The sequence below is a fragment of the Schistocerca serialis genome, chromosome 3 (genome assembly GCF_023864345.2).
Source record: "Schistocerca serialis cubense isolate TAMUIC-IGC-003099 chromosome 3, iqSchSeri2.2, whole genome shotgun sequence".
Taxonomy (NCBI): Eukaryota; Metazoa; Arthropoda; class Insecta; order Orthoptera; family Acrididae; genus Schistocerca; species Schistocerca serialis.
In genome coordinates, this window is record NC_064640.1 from 882,474,159 (window position 1) to 882,491,729 (window position 17,571).

The 17,571-nt window shown below is 35.4% G+C and overlaps 1 protein-coding gene across 4 annotated transcripts in view; it reads right to left on the reverse strand.

Annotated features, from left to right (window-relative positions):
* LOC126471109 (filamin-A) overlaps positions 1 to 17,571 on the reverse strand; it is a 531,904-nt gene that overhangs the window by 7,915 nt on the left and 506,418 nt on the right. For all 4 annotated transcript variants that reach the window (XM_050099189.1, XM_050099187.1, XM_050099188.1 and 1 more), the window contains 3 exons: positions 15,075 to 15,239; positions 13,294 to 13,533; positions 3,322 to 3,515 (listed from right to left, as the gene is read on the reverse strand). In XM_050099189.1, the coding sequence (XP_049955146.1) occupies positions 3,322 to 3,515; positions 13,294 to 13,533; positions 15,075 to 15,239 (599 nt within the window). The remainder of the gene's footprint in view (positions 1 to 3,321; positions 3,516 to 13,293; positions 13,534 to 15,074; positions 15,240 to 17,571) is intronic.

Sequence of the window (17,571 nt, forward strand, 5' to 3'; positions counted from 1 at the left end):
TCATTATGTTCTTTGGGAGCCCATTAATAGTTGACTTTATTGCACATTAGGTCACGAATCACAGCACTACAGAGATCCATCGCAACACTACCATGGCCACCTTTAGAGTTATGACAAAAGCAATGAAGGAAAATATCGTTTGGCACAAATCTTTTTACTGTTTGTCAAAATGTTCACCTTTCAAATTTATACACTTTTTCATGTGGTAGAACCAATCCTGGACACATTTTTTCAACTCTAATGTTGGTGCCTCAAAAATATGGTTTTGGAAAGATTCAATGGCTTCATGAGGTGATTTAAATTACACTCCACATATTTTTTGTTTGGCACAAGGGACTGAAAAGAAGTCACTAGTAGATAAATTAAGTTAATATGGGTAATGAAATATTATTTTCGTGTTTTTCTCCACCAAATAATCAACAGTTTGACAGATTGTGAAACAGGTCAAGTTACTTTGGAAAGAATGATGCGATGTATTTAGTTGGTTTCCCTTTCACTGATGACTTGTGTGAAACAAATTGTTTTACACAATTCAATATTAACTGTTTTTTGGTTTTCTAAAGCAATGAATGTGACATGTCCAGTGTAATTTCAGGAATATGCAGTTTTCTTGAAAGTGCTTTCTGAGCCAACGACTTTAGTTGGCTTTGTTTCATTCTAAACATTCAAAGCATTGGCTGGAGCTTAGTTTCTGGCTTGTGCAAATATATCTACAGTTTTTCTCTTGTTACATTGTTGTATACAGATTTTTCATTTCCTCTTTTGCATATTGCTTTAGTATTTCCTTACACCAACTAACAAGCCTGTTTTTGAGCTTTGGACTAATTGTGCAGAATCCATTAGGGACAGAACTCTTTCATAGCTAAACCACCTTCTTCTCCCTCCTCCTCCTCCTATTCTTCTTCTTCCTTAGTGTTTGTGCCACATATTGGTGGCATGTGCTGTTTTGGTTCCCTGTTGCCATTTCATCCAATCTTGTGCCTAATCAGGATGCAGACCTTAGATCTTGAGACCTCTGTGTAGGTTATCAAAGTCAGCACTTTCTAGGCTGTCCTACAGGCTATTTACAATTTACTTTCCAACTAAAACCAGTCTGTCACTGTTGTGTCTTCTAATAGAACATGCCTATGCTTCTCTCATCTTGCCTACTATTGGTACAACTCCATATGACTGACAAACTTAATCATCTGTGACATGATCATGCAGTGCTAATCCAGGTGCCCATGTGAGTGCCTTTATTTCCACAACAACAAGTTGTTGTTCCACTTCTTTATTTTGTTGAAGGCCGACATTCAGCACCAAACAGTGCAAGAGAATGGATTACAGATTGGTATACTTTTTCCATTAGCCTATCTGAAACTGAGTACACCAGTTACAGAATGACATTTGTGCCAAGTGCTGTTCAGATATGTTTATAGATTTCCACATTGAGATTTCCATCAGCAGCAACTGTGAAACCTAGGTACTTAGAAGTCCTTGTTATAGGGATGTTGACAACACATTCTGATGGCATCAAAGTCATTTAGATCTGTGGTGAGATACTGTATTTTCCTTATGTCGAGGCACAGACCTATTTCTGAAAAGCAGTCATTTCAGGCTTTGTCTTGACACTGCAAGTCAATTTTACCTTCAGAAGCCAGTGCCACATCATCACCATACAGTAGTGTCCAAGTTGCAATTTTTTGCCAGAGTGTGGCACTCTGTCAAAGGCCTTTTTGAAATCACAGAAGACAAGGTATAGGTGCTACCTGAACTCCTCATGGCGTTTTTCAGTAAGTGGGTAAGCAGCTCGAAGATTTTTTAAGTAATAGAACGCAGTACATTGTTGTCAATGGTGAATGTTCATCAGAGACAAGGTTATCTTCAGGAGCAATGTAGGGAATTGTCACAGGCCCATTCTTGTTCTCTATACACGTAAATGATCTGATGGATAGAAATCTGCAGCTGTTTGCTGATGATGCTGTGGGTTGTGGAAAGGTGTCATTTAGTGACTGTATGAGAACACAAGATGACTTGGACAAAATTTTTAGGTGGTGTAATGAATGGAAGGGATATGAAATGGAATGAGCATGTAAGTATTGTAGCAGGGAAGGCAAGTGGTCACCTTTGGTTTATTGGGAAAATTTTAGAAAAGTGTGTTTCATCTGTAAGAGAGACAATGTCTAGAACCCTAGTGCAATCTAGTCTGGACTACTGCTCAAGTATTTGGGTTTCCACCAGACTGTGTTAAAGGAAGACATGAAAGGAATTCAGAGGCACGCTGCTAGATTTGGTACAGGCAGGGTCGATAAACATGCAAGAATTATGGAGGGGATATTATGTTCTTTTTGAGAAACAGAGTTGAGAGAATTTAGAGAAACAGCCTTTTGAAGCTGACTGCAGAAAGATTCTACTGCCACAAATGTACGTAACTGAATGTCCAGGCAAAATTGAATGTACTGCAGTCTTTAATATGCTTAAGGATGTTCCGAGCTCATGCTAAGTTTCATGCTGATGCTTTCCAATTATATTTTGTTGTGCACAGCACTGAGGTTTTTTAATAACCAATTTTGACTGACCTTCATGAAAGTCATCAGAACCACCACCATCACCAAATCCAGTAAAACCATTGTAAACAGTCCTTTCTTCTCTGACTGATTACCAACAGCTGAGCAGAGCAATTGGATTCAATGTTCTCATCAGACAGAAATCTTCATACGTAATTTCCATTTTTCCACAACACTATTTCTTTAAACACTCACCATAAATAAACTACTTAGTCTACTTCTTACATCCCATTGTTTAAACAATGATGAAAGATAAATTTTAAAAACAGTAATAATGTCTCAACTTGATAGCACTGTTTGTAAACTTGAAAGGTGTCTCTTGTAGAGGAACAAAGTTTTGACACCTTGAGTAATGGCAAACAGTATTATTATTATTATTATTATTATTATTATTATTATTATTATTATTATTATTATTATTATTATTAACAAAAGGTACAGCTACACATTTCAAGATGTCAAATACATGTCTGGGGGAAATTTCAACAATCAGGTTAAAGACTCGCAGAAGAAAGAAACTGACATTCTCGACTTCCAATGGTACACACAATTTAAGAATTACAAAGATTAGTTTTGATAGGATAAAGCTTCAATAACATATTCAGTGGTAGACTTGCTATCATTTGACAAATCAGATGCATAATTTCCTTTTATTTCAAACAAAATATTTGACATTTACCTACATAGGTCATCACACATTCTCAGATCTGCAGAATGTGGGTTAACTACCAATAACAATTTACTCAAAATTTTCAGTAAGAAGTATAAGTTTTACCTTAGCATCTAATTCTCCTTTAGCTCCGTTCTTCCTGACAAGGAACGCAGTGGGTTTATCAGCCTGCACACCGGATGAGGGGAACTGGAAAACTTCAAGCTTATGGGCATCTCCCATAGCTGGAGAGATGAACAGCTTGTAAGGTGAATCTGGTATATGCTGATCATTAAACTTGATTCCCACACGGTATTCACCTGCATTGAGGAAAAAAGTACTGTTTAAAAGTAGCCCAATGTTACCTGTTTTGCTGCATCGAAATGTTAGTGTTAAATCAATGTCTGTTTTATATGTTTTTAAAACTATTTTTGTTAATCATAATGAATTGGAGTTATTGAAGTGCTCTTAGCTATCAGAACCTGGTTACGAGTTGTAGCTTTTTATACTTTTTCAGCAATGAAGTACCTAAATAAAAATCAATTACTTTGTTACATGTAATTTTGTACTTGTCTTCTTTGCAAATCACAACCATAACTATAGTTTAATTTGTACACACATGGCAATTTCAATGGCTGCCTTGCTTCTACCTCCCTCATACCACATGAACCAAGTTCCTCATTTCATTTTTTAGTCAAATGTTGTCAGATTTAATAGACAGTTTACTTTTGTAATAGAAAACTGAGATGTCCCCTTTAGGTGCAGGAAGTGCTGCTTATAAATCATGCATCCAAACAATCACATTGGTGTCTAGATTCAATTTATCACATTCTTTTTTGACTCTTTCCAGGTTCTTCTCCAATTCGTGCAAGTGATACTCGTCACTCTTTTGCTACTTGCTAATGTTATCAGACTTCCTGTATGCCATGCAAAACTCTCATAAATATATATTCCCGACACAGTCAGTCTGGGGGCAATCTGCAATATATGGCAATTTAAGAAAACTTTATATGCCAAATTACTAAAAAAGTATTTTACTGGATGAGCACTTTTGACAGTGTGTGTAGTGATCTTCATGTTAGTGAGATGTACATATACAATGTGAAGCAACTCCTAACACTGAGGGGGACAATAAGTTGTCAAAACTCAAAAAGCATAAGAGCTGATGACAGCATAGCTCTGTCAAAACTGGTCATCCAATAAAACACTTTTTTAGAACCCCTTACTTGTGAAATTTTCTTCAGTTGCCACTTGCATAAATCTTTTTTGGGCCTGAAAGAAGAAATGGCATGGTTCCGCTGCCCCACACACCTTACTCACCTGACCTGACTCTGTGCAACTTTGTCTTATCTCCACACGTGAAAAGGAGCATGAAAGCACACCAATTTGACAACATTGAAGAAGTCAAGCAATAAAATTAGGGAGGAGCTGCCAGCCACTTCTAAAGGTGACTACAAAAAATGTTTCGAACGGTGGAAGCACCGGTGGGACAAATGTATTAGTTGTAATAGAGAGTATTTTGAAGGGGATAAGGTTGCTTTCGAAACAATTTTAAAATATGCAGGCTTTTAAAAAATACTTCTGGTTTGTTTTTGGGTACCCCCTCATACATGTCATTGCTGTTAAGGAGTTCATTGTCACTGTTGTTTGCATGGAAGCATGTTTTTCCATTTGAGCATTTTACTACAGAAGTAGATGGCAACGTGGACCACCAATCACGCTGCTGCATTTCCTACAGCTGCCACCATGGCACAAGGGCACTGCTACAAATGCTTACACCACTGCCAATGATATGCAAGCATCCCCTTCTCCAGAGCTCCAACAATGGATCTACTCAATTTCAAATATCAATGCACGGAGCCCCATTTTATGTATATGCCATTTCATAACATTTATAAACTTTTATAAACTTTCATAGCGGTCAGGGCTCATCACCTACAGAATATTCATTGTACTGAGACTGACTGAATTGTAAATCTTTGTATCTGTATATCAGAGACTGTATGCAGAGATTAAAAACCAGTCAAGTACGAAGTCTTGTAATAACAAGCAAGGAAATACCTGTACTATAATTAGCAGGGAACATACATATCATGAGAACATGACAACCGCATGTAGGGAGAACAAAGATATTTACATGCTCTCAGACAGTCATGGAAAGGGCTTAGCTGGTATCATGTGTAACATGCAAACTATGTTTAAGATTAGTGGAATAACAAAACCAGGTGCTCCCTTGAGTGAAATTCTAAAAACTGTGAACATTTTTTGGAGCCTGGAAGAAACTGTTTAATAATCGGGGGTGCTAATGACGTTTATAGGAATGAGAGTAAACTTGCCACAAGAGTGCTACGAAGCACACTACAGAAACTTACAAATGTGAACTATGTTTCAAGTATACCAAAAAGACATTACCTGATGGGAAAATCTTGTATCAACAAAGAAATCGCTGTTACTAATAGAAAATTTGAAAAAAATATGCTGAAGCTTCCCAAGTGCCACATATGTGAATGTACCATCTTCAGAATGAAGTCATTTTACCAGGCTTGGGCTACACAGAAATAATCTTGGAAAAGCATTCATTAGTCGAGAAACACTTGATGCAGTGTTAGCCGTTGAAGACAAGAATTGCCATACCATACCACTACCACCACCCATCACAGCAACTGAAATTTTCCAACATGAAAATGAAACTGATTCACTGGCAACAGATCAAGCAGTAGAATCTTCACTTGCCACAAAAGTAGCTGAAGCAAATGAAGCCTCCACAACAGCTCCAACAGTATCAGAAGCAGCTACAGACTATACAGCAACATCATTAGCAAGAAATGTGCTTACGTCCAGCGAGTCATCAGATACAACAGGAATTCCAGCATAGGATTTTTGGTACCCAGCCTCAACATGAAGAAACCGTTGACACCAGACAATACAAGTAAGAGTTCCTCTTAACCGAGTTGCAACAGCTTAAAATTACTTAGCCTTAATATACAGTGTCTCAAAAATAAAATTCTAGATCTCGAGATTGAGGCCAGTGATTATTGTGTTGATTGTATTTGTATTCAAGAGCATTTGTGCAAAAATTATGAATTAGAAAACATTAATATTTCCCCATATACCTTGGTTAGTCATTTTTCTAGGAAAGAAGACAAGAATGGGGTTGTCTGCATTTATGTAAAATCAGATATTAAAGTGAAAAACAGGCCTGAAGCTGAACTCCTGATCATAGAAAAACATTGAGGCAACAGCAGTGCAAATGAATGTAAAAAAAATAGCAAAATAACAGTCATGTCAGTGTATATGATCACTATGTGGTGACCCAGATTTTTTTTTTTTTTTTTTTTTTAAAGATTGAAGAACTGCTGAGCATCTTACATGATGACTTCTCATCAATAATTGTTATGTGGGGACTTTAATGTCAATATGTTGGTAGATAGTTCATTTAAAATTAAATTCCTCAATATTCTACACAGTTTAAACCTAATATAAACAGTCTTACAAGGGTAACAAACGCTTCAAAAAGTCTTATAGATAACATATTTTCAAATATAGAAAGCCCAGATACAAAAGTTTTGAATATTGACCTAGAAATATCTGATCATAACACACTTATTATTAAAGTGCTCACAGTTCCAATACATACAAAAACAGTACATCATAGGTATAAGGGAATTTTCTCTCCTGAAAACTGCAACTAGTTTGGTATAACGCTGACTAACGAATCTTGGGCAGAAGTATTGTCACAAAATGATACAGATGCTGCATACAGTGTTTTCTCCTCTCTTTTAATGACAAATTTTGAAATGTGCTTCCCAAAAAGATGAGTTAATTTTAACTAATCTAGCCATAGACACACAAATTCTTGGGTCACATCTGGCATTAAAAACTCTTCCAAGACTACGAAAAGACTAAACTCTGAAATGAAATCTAATACTGACCCTAATTTCAAAAAACATGCTAGTAACTACTAAAAAGTATATAGAAGGGTAGTTCATCTAGCAAAAAGCTCTAAAGACCAGGATATTGTACTTAAATCTAGTGATAACATTGAAATATAGAAGGAAGTCTTGCCCAATTACATTAACAATTACTTTCTAAGTGTATCTGATAAATTAAGCAAAAGCTTTACCAAAGAAGAGAAAACAACAGCACCAAAAGTAGTCAGTAGCATGATAATAAGTCCCACTAATAAATATGAAATATTGAAAGTAATTAACAGTATGAAACCCAAAATGTCTGCAGGACTGTACAAAGTGCCAGTGACAACAATAAAGAAAAGTCACCTCACAAATCTTGGAACCACTGGTACCTATTGCCAATTTATCATTCAATGAAGGTCCAAAGGCTGAAAATTTCTAAGGTTAAACCATTATTCAAAAATGGGGATATACATAAGATAGAAAACCATAGACCTATATCCCTCCTTCCATCTTTATCAAATATTTTTGAAAAACTGACAAAAATTAGACTCATAAGCTACCTTTACACCTTCAGTCTTCTAAATTGTAATCAACATGGTTTTTGTACAGGTCACAGCACAGAAACAGCCATACAGGCCTATACGGAAGAAATAATTAGAAATTTAGACAATAACAAACGTGTGGTAGGAATCAACCTAGATCTTTCCAAGGCCTTCGATACAGCAGATCATCAAATTCTCCTTGACAAACTGGAGGCAATAGGCATCAGAGGAATTGGGAGGAAATGGTTTGAATCCTACCGCCAAGATAAAACTCAGGTTGTGGAACTCACCTCATCTCAGAATAAGCAAAAATTAAAGTGGGTATCTGATGCTACGAAAGTGGCAGTATGTGTCCCTCAGGGTAGTGTTCTTGGCCCCCTATTATTCCTACTCTATATAAATGACATTGAAAGGCCAAACAGATCATCAAAATTATGTTATTTACAGATGATACAAGCACAATTATAAGTGATGGCAGCAAGTCCTTATTCACTACAGGTGAAAAGGTTCTGAAGAGTGTGCAACAGTGGTTTTACGCTAATAAGTTAACACTCAATTTAAATAAAACAAATTACATACAGTACGGAAAGTAAATGACAAGGGTGATCACCATTTATCATTGAGTGACCATGAAATAGAGAAGGTCTGGTCTGCAAAATTTTTGAGCGTGTACACTGATCGGCACTTGAGCTGGAAAGACCATGTCACACACATATCCAAAAAAACTCAATTCAGCATGTTTTGCACTGACAATAATTTCTAGAGTTTGCAGTGCAGAGTGTACAAGATCAGTGTATACGGCTTATTTTGATTCTATTATATCCTATGGAATAATATTCTGGGGTGCATCTAAATGTCGATTGAGGGAAGTTTTTAAATACCAGAAAATGGCCATTAGAATTATTACACACAGCTCTCCACAATCACACTGCAACCCCTTGTTCATGCAGCTGAACATACTTACAGTATCATCTTTGTACATATTAAAAAGCATAATGCATACAAGAACACACTTGAGTAGTTTACATGTAAATTCAGATCTTCATGGCTATAATACACATATCTGTAAGAATCTGCATGTAGAAAGAACAAGAAAAACAAAAACTTAAAAACATGTGAGCCACTATGGAATAAAACTTTATAATGTTCTGCCACTCTGCATCAGGGGAACAGAAGATGCAGAAAAATTTAAGTCAGAATTAAAAAAGTTTCTGATAAATAAATGTTTTTATAGCATAGAGGAATATTTTGAATCCTTAAATCACTAACTGATAGTTGTATTGTCAATATCATGTTGTTCTCATTGTTAGTTCTATGTCTTGTTTATACTCTTTTAACTCTAAATTAGGTGTAATATGTTTTTTCCAAAATGTACTAAATATATATAAATTCATCACATACGGTACATGTTAAAAGAGCATGCAAAAGAACACCCCATTAATTCAATGCTTTAATTTTCAAAATATTATATAATGTTAATTTTGTGTGTTTTAATTCAATGTTTTAATTTTCAACGTAATGTTAGTTTTGTGTGTTTGATAGAAATTTGTAATATTCTGCTGTGCATATTATGGACAGTAGTATGCCAAGTCCTATATCATGTAAATGATGCAAAGGATGATAATAAATGAAATGAAATATTTCTACATCCTAATCTGCTGTTAGCAACTGATGCTGTAACTACAGCAAACAAAGATGTGTTACTTTTACTATTTGATATTAGATGTAGAATAACTTAATATCCAAATTCTCTGCCCACAAACTGCATCTGTTCCTCACACCTGTATCCAATAAAGAGCTGCAAAGTGTGCAAAGGAAGTTACAACAAGGCAAGCAATGTGACAAGTACAAATTCAATAAACTAGCAATTTGAATTAGAAAATGCCACAGAGAAATGACAAGCAATGAAAAAAAATCACTCTGCTGAACCTAAGCTACCCACTTTCTCCCCTCCCCCCCCCCCCCCCACCTCCACCCCACCCCACCCCTACAACACAGTACTGTTACAACAGCCATCTCTCAGTTGCTCTGTGGGCTAGGATTATCACACTGCTACAGTTCTGTAGAGTGCATTCCACAATATTTCTTTACAATTCTATCTCGCATTTCATAGTTTTTGAGATGTCTCATGCTAGTGTTGGTGTACAATATGCATTTTGATCTCCATGTGCTATTTCCACAGTCGATCAATCACTGTCAACTTCAATTCAAATCTCCATTTTCCAACTAAGGATCATTGGATTCTTTCTTTTTGATGAAGTGTTGCATTGTGATACATGAGTTCATTTCATATTGAGAGAAAGGAGGAAAAACAAAATAGAAAATGATGATTAATAGTTTAGGCTTAAAACAAAATTACATGTCGATAACATTAAATCTGAAGTCTCTTTAAACTGCTACTTTAAATTTTTAAAAAGAAAAATGAAGATCATTTTAGTGTAATAAAGTACCCTAACTTCACTACTTTTATCACAGATGCCTTATACTTAATAAATCACTTGCTGTGTTTTCATGGTAAATTTGTTTTATTTTATGTACCCTTCCAATGTAATGAAATACACAAATAGCAAAATCAATTTTTTATGGATATTGATCACTGCACGACTACCCTTTTCATTAACAATAATCTTTTTGTATTAAAGCTTTAAGCAGTATGTGGTAGAGGCAAGCAAATGAGGTGAACAATGACTGTCACAGCTTGCAGTATAAAATACAATAATAATTTCATTTATTTGTGAGACAGTTAAGTAGGGCTGTTGCACCATTAATTAAAAATTCTTTATGAGTGAATACAAATGACAAGCACAGAAAGTGGCCATATGCAGCAGAAACAAAGTATATTAGTGGATGCACAACATAGTATCGTGACAGCGATATTGTTAATTATATCTGTAGATAACATTTGTATGGAATGGTCACATTTATACTGTCACATTTGTTTTAGAACGTAGCTAATTGTACACTTATACTGTGCAGTGCTTTGTAATAATTCACAAGATCAGAGTTTGATAGAAAGAATATTATGAAGATAAATGCAAAAACATCAATAGATGAGCAGAGAAGTTTCAGTGCATTTCAAAAATAAAGTTTCGTGCATTCCACTTCATTATGAGTAATTATAAATATTAAGCATCTAGGGGAATAAACCTAACAAGTTTATAAAATTAGCATGAATAGCTAAACTGCATACAGTACACTGGTAAAATTAAGTAAACATTGCTTAGAAGTCTCTTATGTGAACCAGTAACGGATGGTAAAAGATTTTCAAGTAAGCAATAGTGATCTTGCTAAGATGTGTATAGAATACTTGACTTTAGAAGAAACATAGAATGCAATGGAAGACTATGTTTAAAGAAACTGTCAATCTGCAGAAGCAAGGACATGAAAGCTTTTCTCACTTTAATATGCATAAGAAAAAAAAACTGTCAGAAGAAGTCTACAAATCAAGAAAAATAAAACAACACAAATGAAATTAAACAACATTTTTCCACAGCATACTGAAGGCTCTGTGGCATCAGCTACACTGATATAATCACAATATTCCCACTCATGTTTCTTTTGAAGCCATGTTATATTCTCCAAGACTGATCTATGTACCTAAAGAATGTGGTAAACCACATTAATGGACACAATTTTCTCAAAAACTCATCCATATTTACACTGTCACTTTCCAGTTCACTACACAAAACACTTCAAGAAAAGAAAAGCAAACTGCAGACGAAAGTATTATACAAAGTTGCATGGAAGTGAAACACCCAGCAAGATGATCTTCACCAATGAGATCAAAGACGACCATTAAAAACACTAAGTTTTCACAATGGATCTTCACACACAGGAACAAAGAATCAAAGCAAAGTAATTTATAAATTACCATGCAAAATTAAAAATAAAGTAAAAAAATCTATTTATTTTCCTACCATCTGGTTGAACTTGTGAGAAGCTACTCTGGTTTGTTTCGGCTGCACCACTATTTGTGTTCAGCTTTATTTCTTGACATACTTTGTATGTATGGAATGGCTGAGTTTTATTATACTCCCCCATTGAAGACTGCTCTTGCTGCACCTTCCACAAGAGTGCTGCTGTTGCCTCTCCAGCACTGCTCTTTCTCCACAAATCTGTGCTTTGCTCATCGGTGCAAATTTAGAACCAAGATAATTATTCTTGGCATCTCGACAAGTTTTTGACAACGTTGCACATGTTGAAATGGGTGGGACTACTTGGCTGGAACCCAAAGATCTTTTCTAAAAGGAACAGGCTGTGGAGGTGGTAGCTTTTTCTAGCTCTTCCCCTCTACTCTGACAAGTTATGGCATTCATACTAAAAGCTATATTCAGAACTGCCCATTCACAAAAATAGAACATCCACATTGCATCATAGGGCCAACAAAAGCATAAAATTGAGTTCTTGGAGTTCTAAATTAGGTCTTCAGACATTATACAATCAAGTGAAAACATATTTTTTTACCCAAGTTAGTTATGGAATTCCTCAACAACCCTGACAATCTTAACTTTTATATCCAGTATTCCAATACATATTTGCAAACATCCTGACTGATGCTGTATTAAAAACATTGCAAATTTTAATGTTGTATGATACTGTGTACATAAATTCTTGAAACAATGGCTTGGGAGAAATACATAACTGTCTTATGTTGGCTTTTGACAGAAGTATCATTCAGAAGTTTATTCCATGACTTATCTCCAGTTACCTAAGAAGAACATACATCTATTGGCAGAAGTAGGACATCATACAAAACAGTATAGAGTTCTGAATATGAAAATTTGCACTTGCACCAGACTTTTTCTCTTTAGGGGAGGAGGGGGGGGGGGGGGGGGGGTGAGGACTGTTCAGTTCTTCTTTAACTGCAGTGTATAAGGGGCTATGCTAGACAAATCATGGGTTCCACAAGAAACCCTGATAAATTTGATGCAACAAAGATGTTTATGTAAAAGACATCAACACTGCTTTTTCAGGAAGTAATTATTCTTCCTTTACCAGTTATTAATGGTAAAATTGTCACAAAAAGTGCTAGTATATTACTCATAATGATTATCCAGTGATAACAACATGAGCACAATAAATTAACTAAATGAAAGTATGCTAACATCAAACATCTATTTACATCAGGTGAACTGTTCTCATCTTAGAATACATGTACCATCCAAATGATGTTCTGTAACACTCAACAGACTGTAATAGATGCTTGCCACTACATTAAAAATTCAGTTGTAGAACAACTTTATTACAGTTACACTGTATTTGACAGTAAGTGCAATGAAAATGGAAACTATCTAGGTGTGTAACTATCATTGAAAGACAGTACTTTATTGAGGATCAGAAACTTTTGTAATGATAATATCGCACCTGTAGATTTGAAAAACATCTGTGATAAGCATAATCCTTTGAAAGGGGATGGGGAAGACAGTGGGTGTTTAAGAAACATTTTCCAGACCGTTATGGAATGAGAGTGTGTTCTCACATTTATTGGAAGTTGTTTTGAAATCCTTGAAATGGACATTAAAACTTCCTTCCTACCATGTAATATTTAAAGCTGCCACAAAAAGTTGACTAAAAATGTGGAGTTCATTTAAATATTGTTGTACAAAACTAACCTCTTTTTAATACTCATTTACTGTACACACCTGGCTCGGAGACAACGTAGCTGACATAGCAGGAACCATCCTTGCGATCCTTGAAGTCTATTTCAGCTTTGCTTGGTCCCTCAACTGAGATGGCAAGAGAGCCAGCACCAGCTTCACGGGTCCAAACATTGAACTCGCACGGTTGGCCTTGCTCACCACGCTCCAGACCTGGGCCTCCAGCATGAACTCTGTGTGCACCACCATCCTTCAGAGGACCAACAGTGAACTGGAAAGGGGACCCTGCAAACAGAAATATTTGGAATAAGTCTTCAGGACAGATTTATAACAGAAAAGTATTTATCACTGCCAGTATTGTCATCCTGCACACAAGTGAAACTTAACATTTGTCATTACATGCCAAGTATAAAAAAGGATAATAAATAGATTATGGCAGTCACATTAGGACCATTTGAAAATTCAGTACATTAAGACTATAATTTGTTTTTATTTATAGTTTGATATACTTCTTACAGCACAGTTCATTCCAAACCACAATCTGCCCACTGAGTGTACCACAGTGATAATACACTACAATATTTTCCAAGTGTTTTCAAACAATTTTAACAGACCTAGTTAGAGATATTAATTCTGCTGACAAGACTTGATGTCATAGGAAATTTCACATTCCTTGTAAAGGAAGCATCATTCTCTTGAGTTCAAGCACTATTCAGATTTGTGTACAGTGAATTCTTGTATATGGGAGACAGTGGGCATATTATCTTACTACTCCCCCCCCCCCCCCCCAATCACCCCAAGTTATTTATCCTTTTACATCCTCACTACTGGTTAACATATGCAATTTGCCATAATAAACAGTAAATAATATTAACTGAGATATTGTTGGGAAATCTGTAATTTTATTATTTAATTCAATAAGTATCACACTCATCACACTGAAAATGATTTCACTGCTAAGATCTTTCTTAATGGCATGTGCCATAGAACACTTAACATCTCCATTCAGAAATGTTCACAATAAGAAAAAAGTGTACCATATGTTGTTGTGAGGCCTTTGTAATGTTTCTTGTACTGAGCTACTGACAGCATGTAAATGGGAGCAATAGTTCTGTAAAAATTGAATACAAGTGAATGTTTTACTATAGAGAGGTACTGAGGTTGGTACTTCATTTTTCACATGGTTTCACTGGTTGCGAGTTGAAAAGAAAATAGCCACCAATGTGAAATTTAGAAATCAGATTTATGTAAAATATGAAAAGAAAACGACTTATTAGAATTGGCAGTGAAAACTAATCAAAATATCTAATGTCAACAAATGCCTGAAAGTTGAAGTTATTAGCCTCAAAATCACAATGTTTGACATTTGCAGAATGTTTTGAGGAGGAAAGGAGGCAATGAAGAATTTGGCACATTTGACTCGTGTCAACCAAATGCAGGAACATTTGGTCAATGCTGACAGTTCCTTTGCAAGAGATTTTTTTTCCTTGTATTGGGTAGCATTGATTTACTTTTATCTGATACGTTAAGGTCTTTATAGACCAATTGTTTCTGAACACTCCTTTTTAATTGAAAGTAGTCTGTTTTCATTTACTGTATCACCCTCTGAATACCTTTGTATAAGCCATTTCTCCACATTCTGTATAAATGCAACATGTTTAATAGAAGAAAGTGTGACAACAGATGTCTGTCTACCATCATTTTTTACATAAATGGACAATATTGTTTTAAATGTCTGCATATATGATACATATTACCGACAGCAAAGAGTCTTACAACAACAGGCATCTCAGATCAAAACGTAGTAAGTATTTGAAGAGTCTTACCGGGAATGTGCATTTCCTTATATTTTACGGATACTGTGTGCACACCAAGCTCTTTTGGAACAAAATGTACAGCATACAAGCCATCTTCAACTTCATTTATTTCAGCATCTTCAGTTACTCCTCCTGGTGATGTAACAGTAGCAGCAAGATCAAAAGCAGTGATTCCTGAAAGGAGAGACTAGCATTAGGAGGAGGCCACAATTCATCACCCAGCTATTGTCTTTATTTTGGCAGACATGCTAGAAATATTTAACATTAGTTGAGAGATGTATATTAATTGAGTGCTGGCAACTTTATAATTGATAATGATGGTGCTTCTTTTTTGTGGGTTTCATAAAGCATTTATTAATCAAAGAAGAGAGAAGTGACCAGACAGGTATTTCCTGACAATATTTTAAAGAAGCTGTATTTCATTGTCCCATTAATTATATCCAATAATTCATGCAATTTGTCATCATTCATTAAATACTTTATTAGTAAATGAGGCAGAACTGTGGCGATACTTCACAGAAAATTGAGGAGGTGGGTTAAAAAAAAGAAAAGGGGGGGGGGGGGGGGTGCTGAAGGAAAATGAACTTCATTGCCTCACTGACGGAATGGTCATTAAAGATGGAAACTTTCTCATTAGGTCAAGGATGGGCAAATAAAGTGTTAATGGCCTTATTGACAGGTCAAGACCAGTTTTTGTCTGAAACAATTTACAGAAAGGACACTAAACATAAACAAGATTGTGCAGTCATGCTTTAAATTTAATTTCTTTGCCTTAACCAATACACCACATTGCTCAGTTGATAAATTCAAATTCCAGTGGAATTCACTTACAATATCTGCGGCCTCCCTAAATTTCTGCAAGTAACTGCTGGAATGTTTCTTCCACTGGGACCATGGGTGGTGTGAGGGTTAAGTTAAAATTTTCCAGTCTGGCAGGAAAAGAGTACAGCTTGCAAAAGGCAAGGTAAATGTTAATTTACTCTGCAAAATAGTTTTTTTTATATAAAATGGAACACCTTGCTTTCATAAAATTCTTCATTACGAACAGTTCGTTACCAATGGAAACTCGTGCAAAATTTATGAGAGTTTATAAAGAGTAATTGCCTTCTTTTGTAGCAGTTAAGAAACAGGCTGTTTAATTTGAACATTGGTGTACTTATATTTAAGTTCATCCATGTGATTGAGGTCTGAAGACAGTGACCGTAGACAAAAACTGTGTACATTTTCTCAATGTGGTATTGAACAATAAAGAAATACAACAAAAAATGTGAAAATGATAGTAATGAACATATTAAACAGAATACATCTTATTTTGTGGCCCAATTTGTAACTCTAAATGAAAAAGAGTACTACCAGTTAGTACCAGTAATGAAAAAGCAATCAAAAACAGTAGGTAAAAGTTAGTGGTCATGCACCAAAACAAGCAAAGTTCATTTCATCTGCCTAAAAAGATTAAGGTCAAATGGTTTCTGGGATGTAAAATGGATTTTTCTGAGAGATTACATAAAAAGTAAAACAACAGCCAACAAATACTACCGAAGTCCTTTGAACCAAATGGCTGAAACAAAAAGTGACGACAGTTGCCACAACTGCAAAAAGAAAGAAATGGAACACCTTATGTAAGACTGACACATCTACTCATGAAGAGTTTTTAATCAGTGGCAAAAAATTGAGAAATTTGAAGTAAAAACTGTTGGAACATCCTCCCAGATCCAAAGATTTGACATGTTCTCACTTCCACTTACTCCCATAGCTAACAAAATTTGTAGATGTGAAATTTTGTAATCAACATGGAGGCAAGAAAATTAGTGTTTAAAGTTTTGTTGGTGATAAGGTCATAAGGGAAAGAGCAAGAGCTTGTAATGGGAAGGAAATTGGCCAGACCCCTGCAAATGTATTCAACATTAAGTGATTTAGGGAAATAACAGAAGACCTAAATCTGATGTCTGGACAGGAATTTGAACCACAATTGTGATGAATATGAGTCCAGTGTTTACCACTGTATCACCTTTTTCTACTCTGGAATCGTGCATCAGAAGTAGAATATACCTATTGGGAAAAGAAAAATTAAATAAAATTTAAAAAAAAATGACAACTTGAATTAACTTAAAATGGAACATCAGAACTAAAGTTTATTTTTTATTTAAAACCTTGTCTCATTGCCAAGAGGCATCTTTTCTCCTTTCCCTTAGCCAGATAAGGTAAAAACAGGCAGCTTTGTGTGTATTAAAAAAAAAAAAAGGTCTGTTCAGAAAACTATTAAATCCACAAATATTCAAAAGGACTATCCCAGTGCTTAACACAGCCCACTTCCTAATACCTATGAAAGAAAAACTTTAATATAAGTATCATCATTCTCAGTTTTTAGAATCATAAATTAATTCAGGGGAATGAGCAGATCTGTTGGGGCTAGCCCTAAATATGAAAAAGGGGCGGTTGAGTAGGAAGAACAAACCTGTAATGTTTGGATACAGTATTCCTAGAGTCTTGCTTGACATAGTCAAAT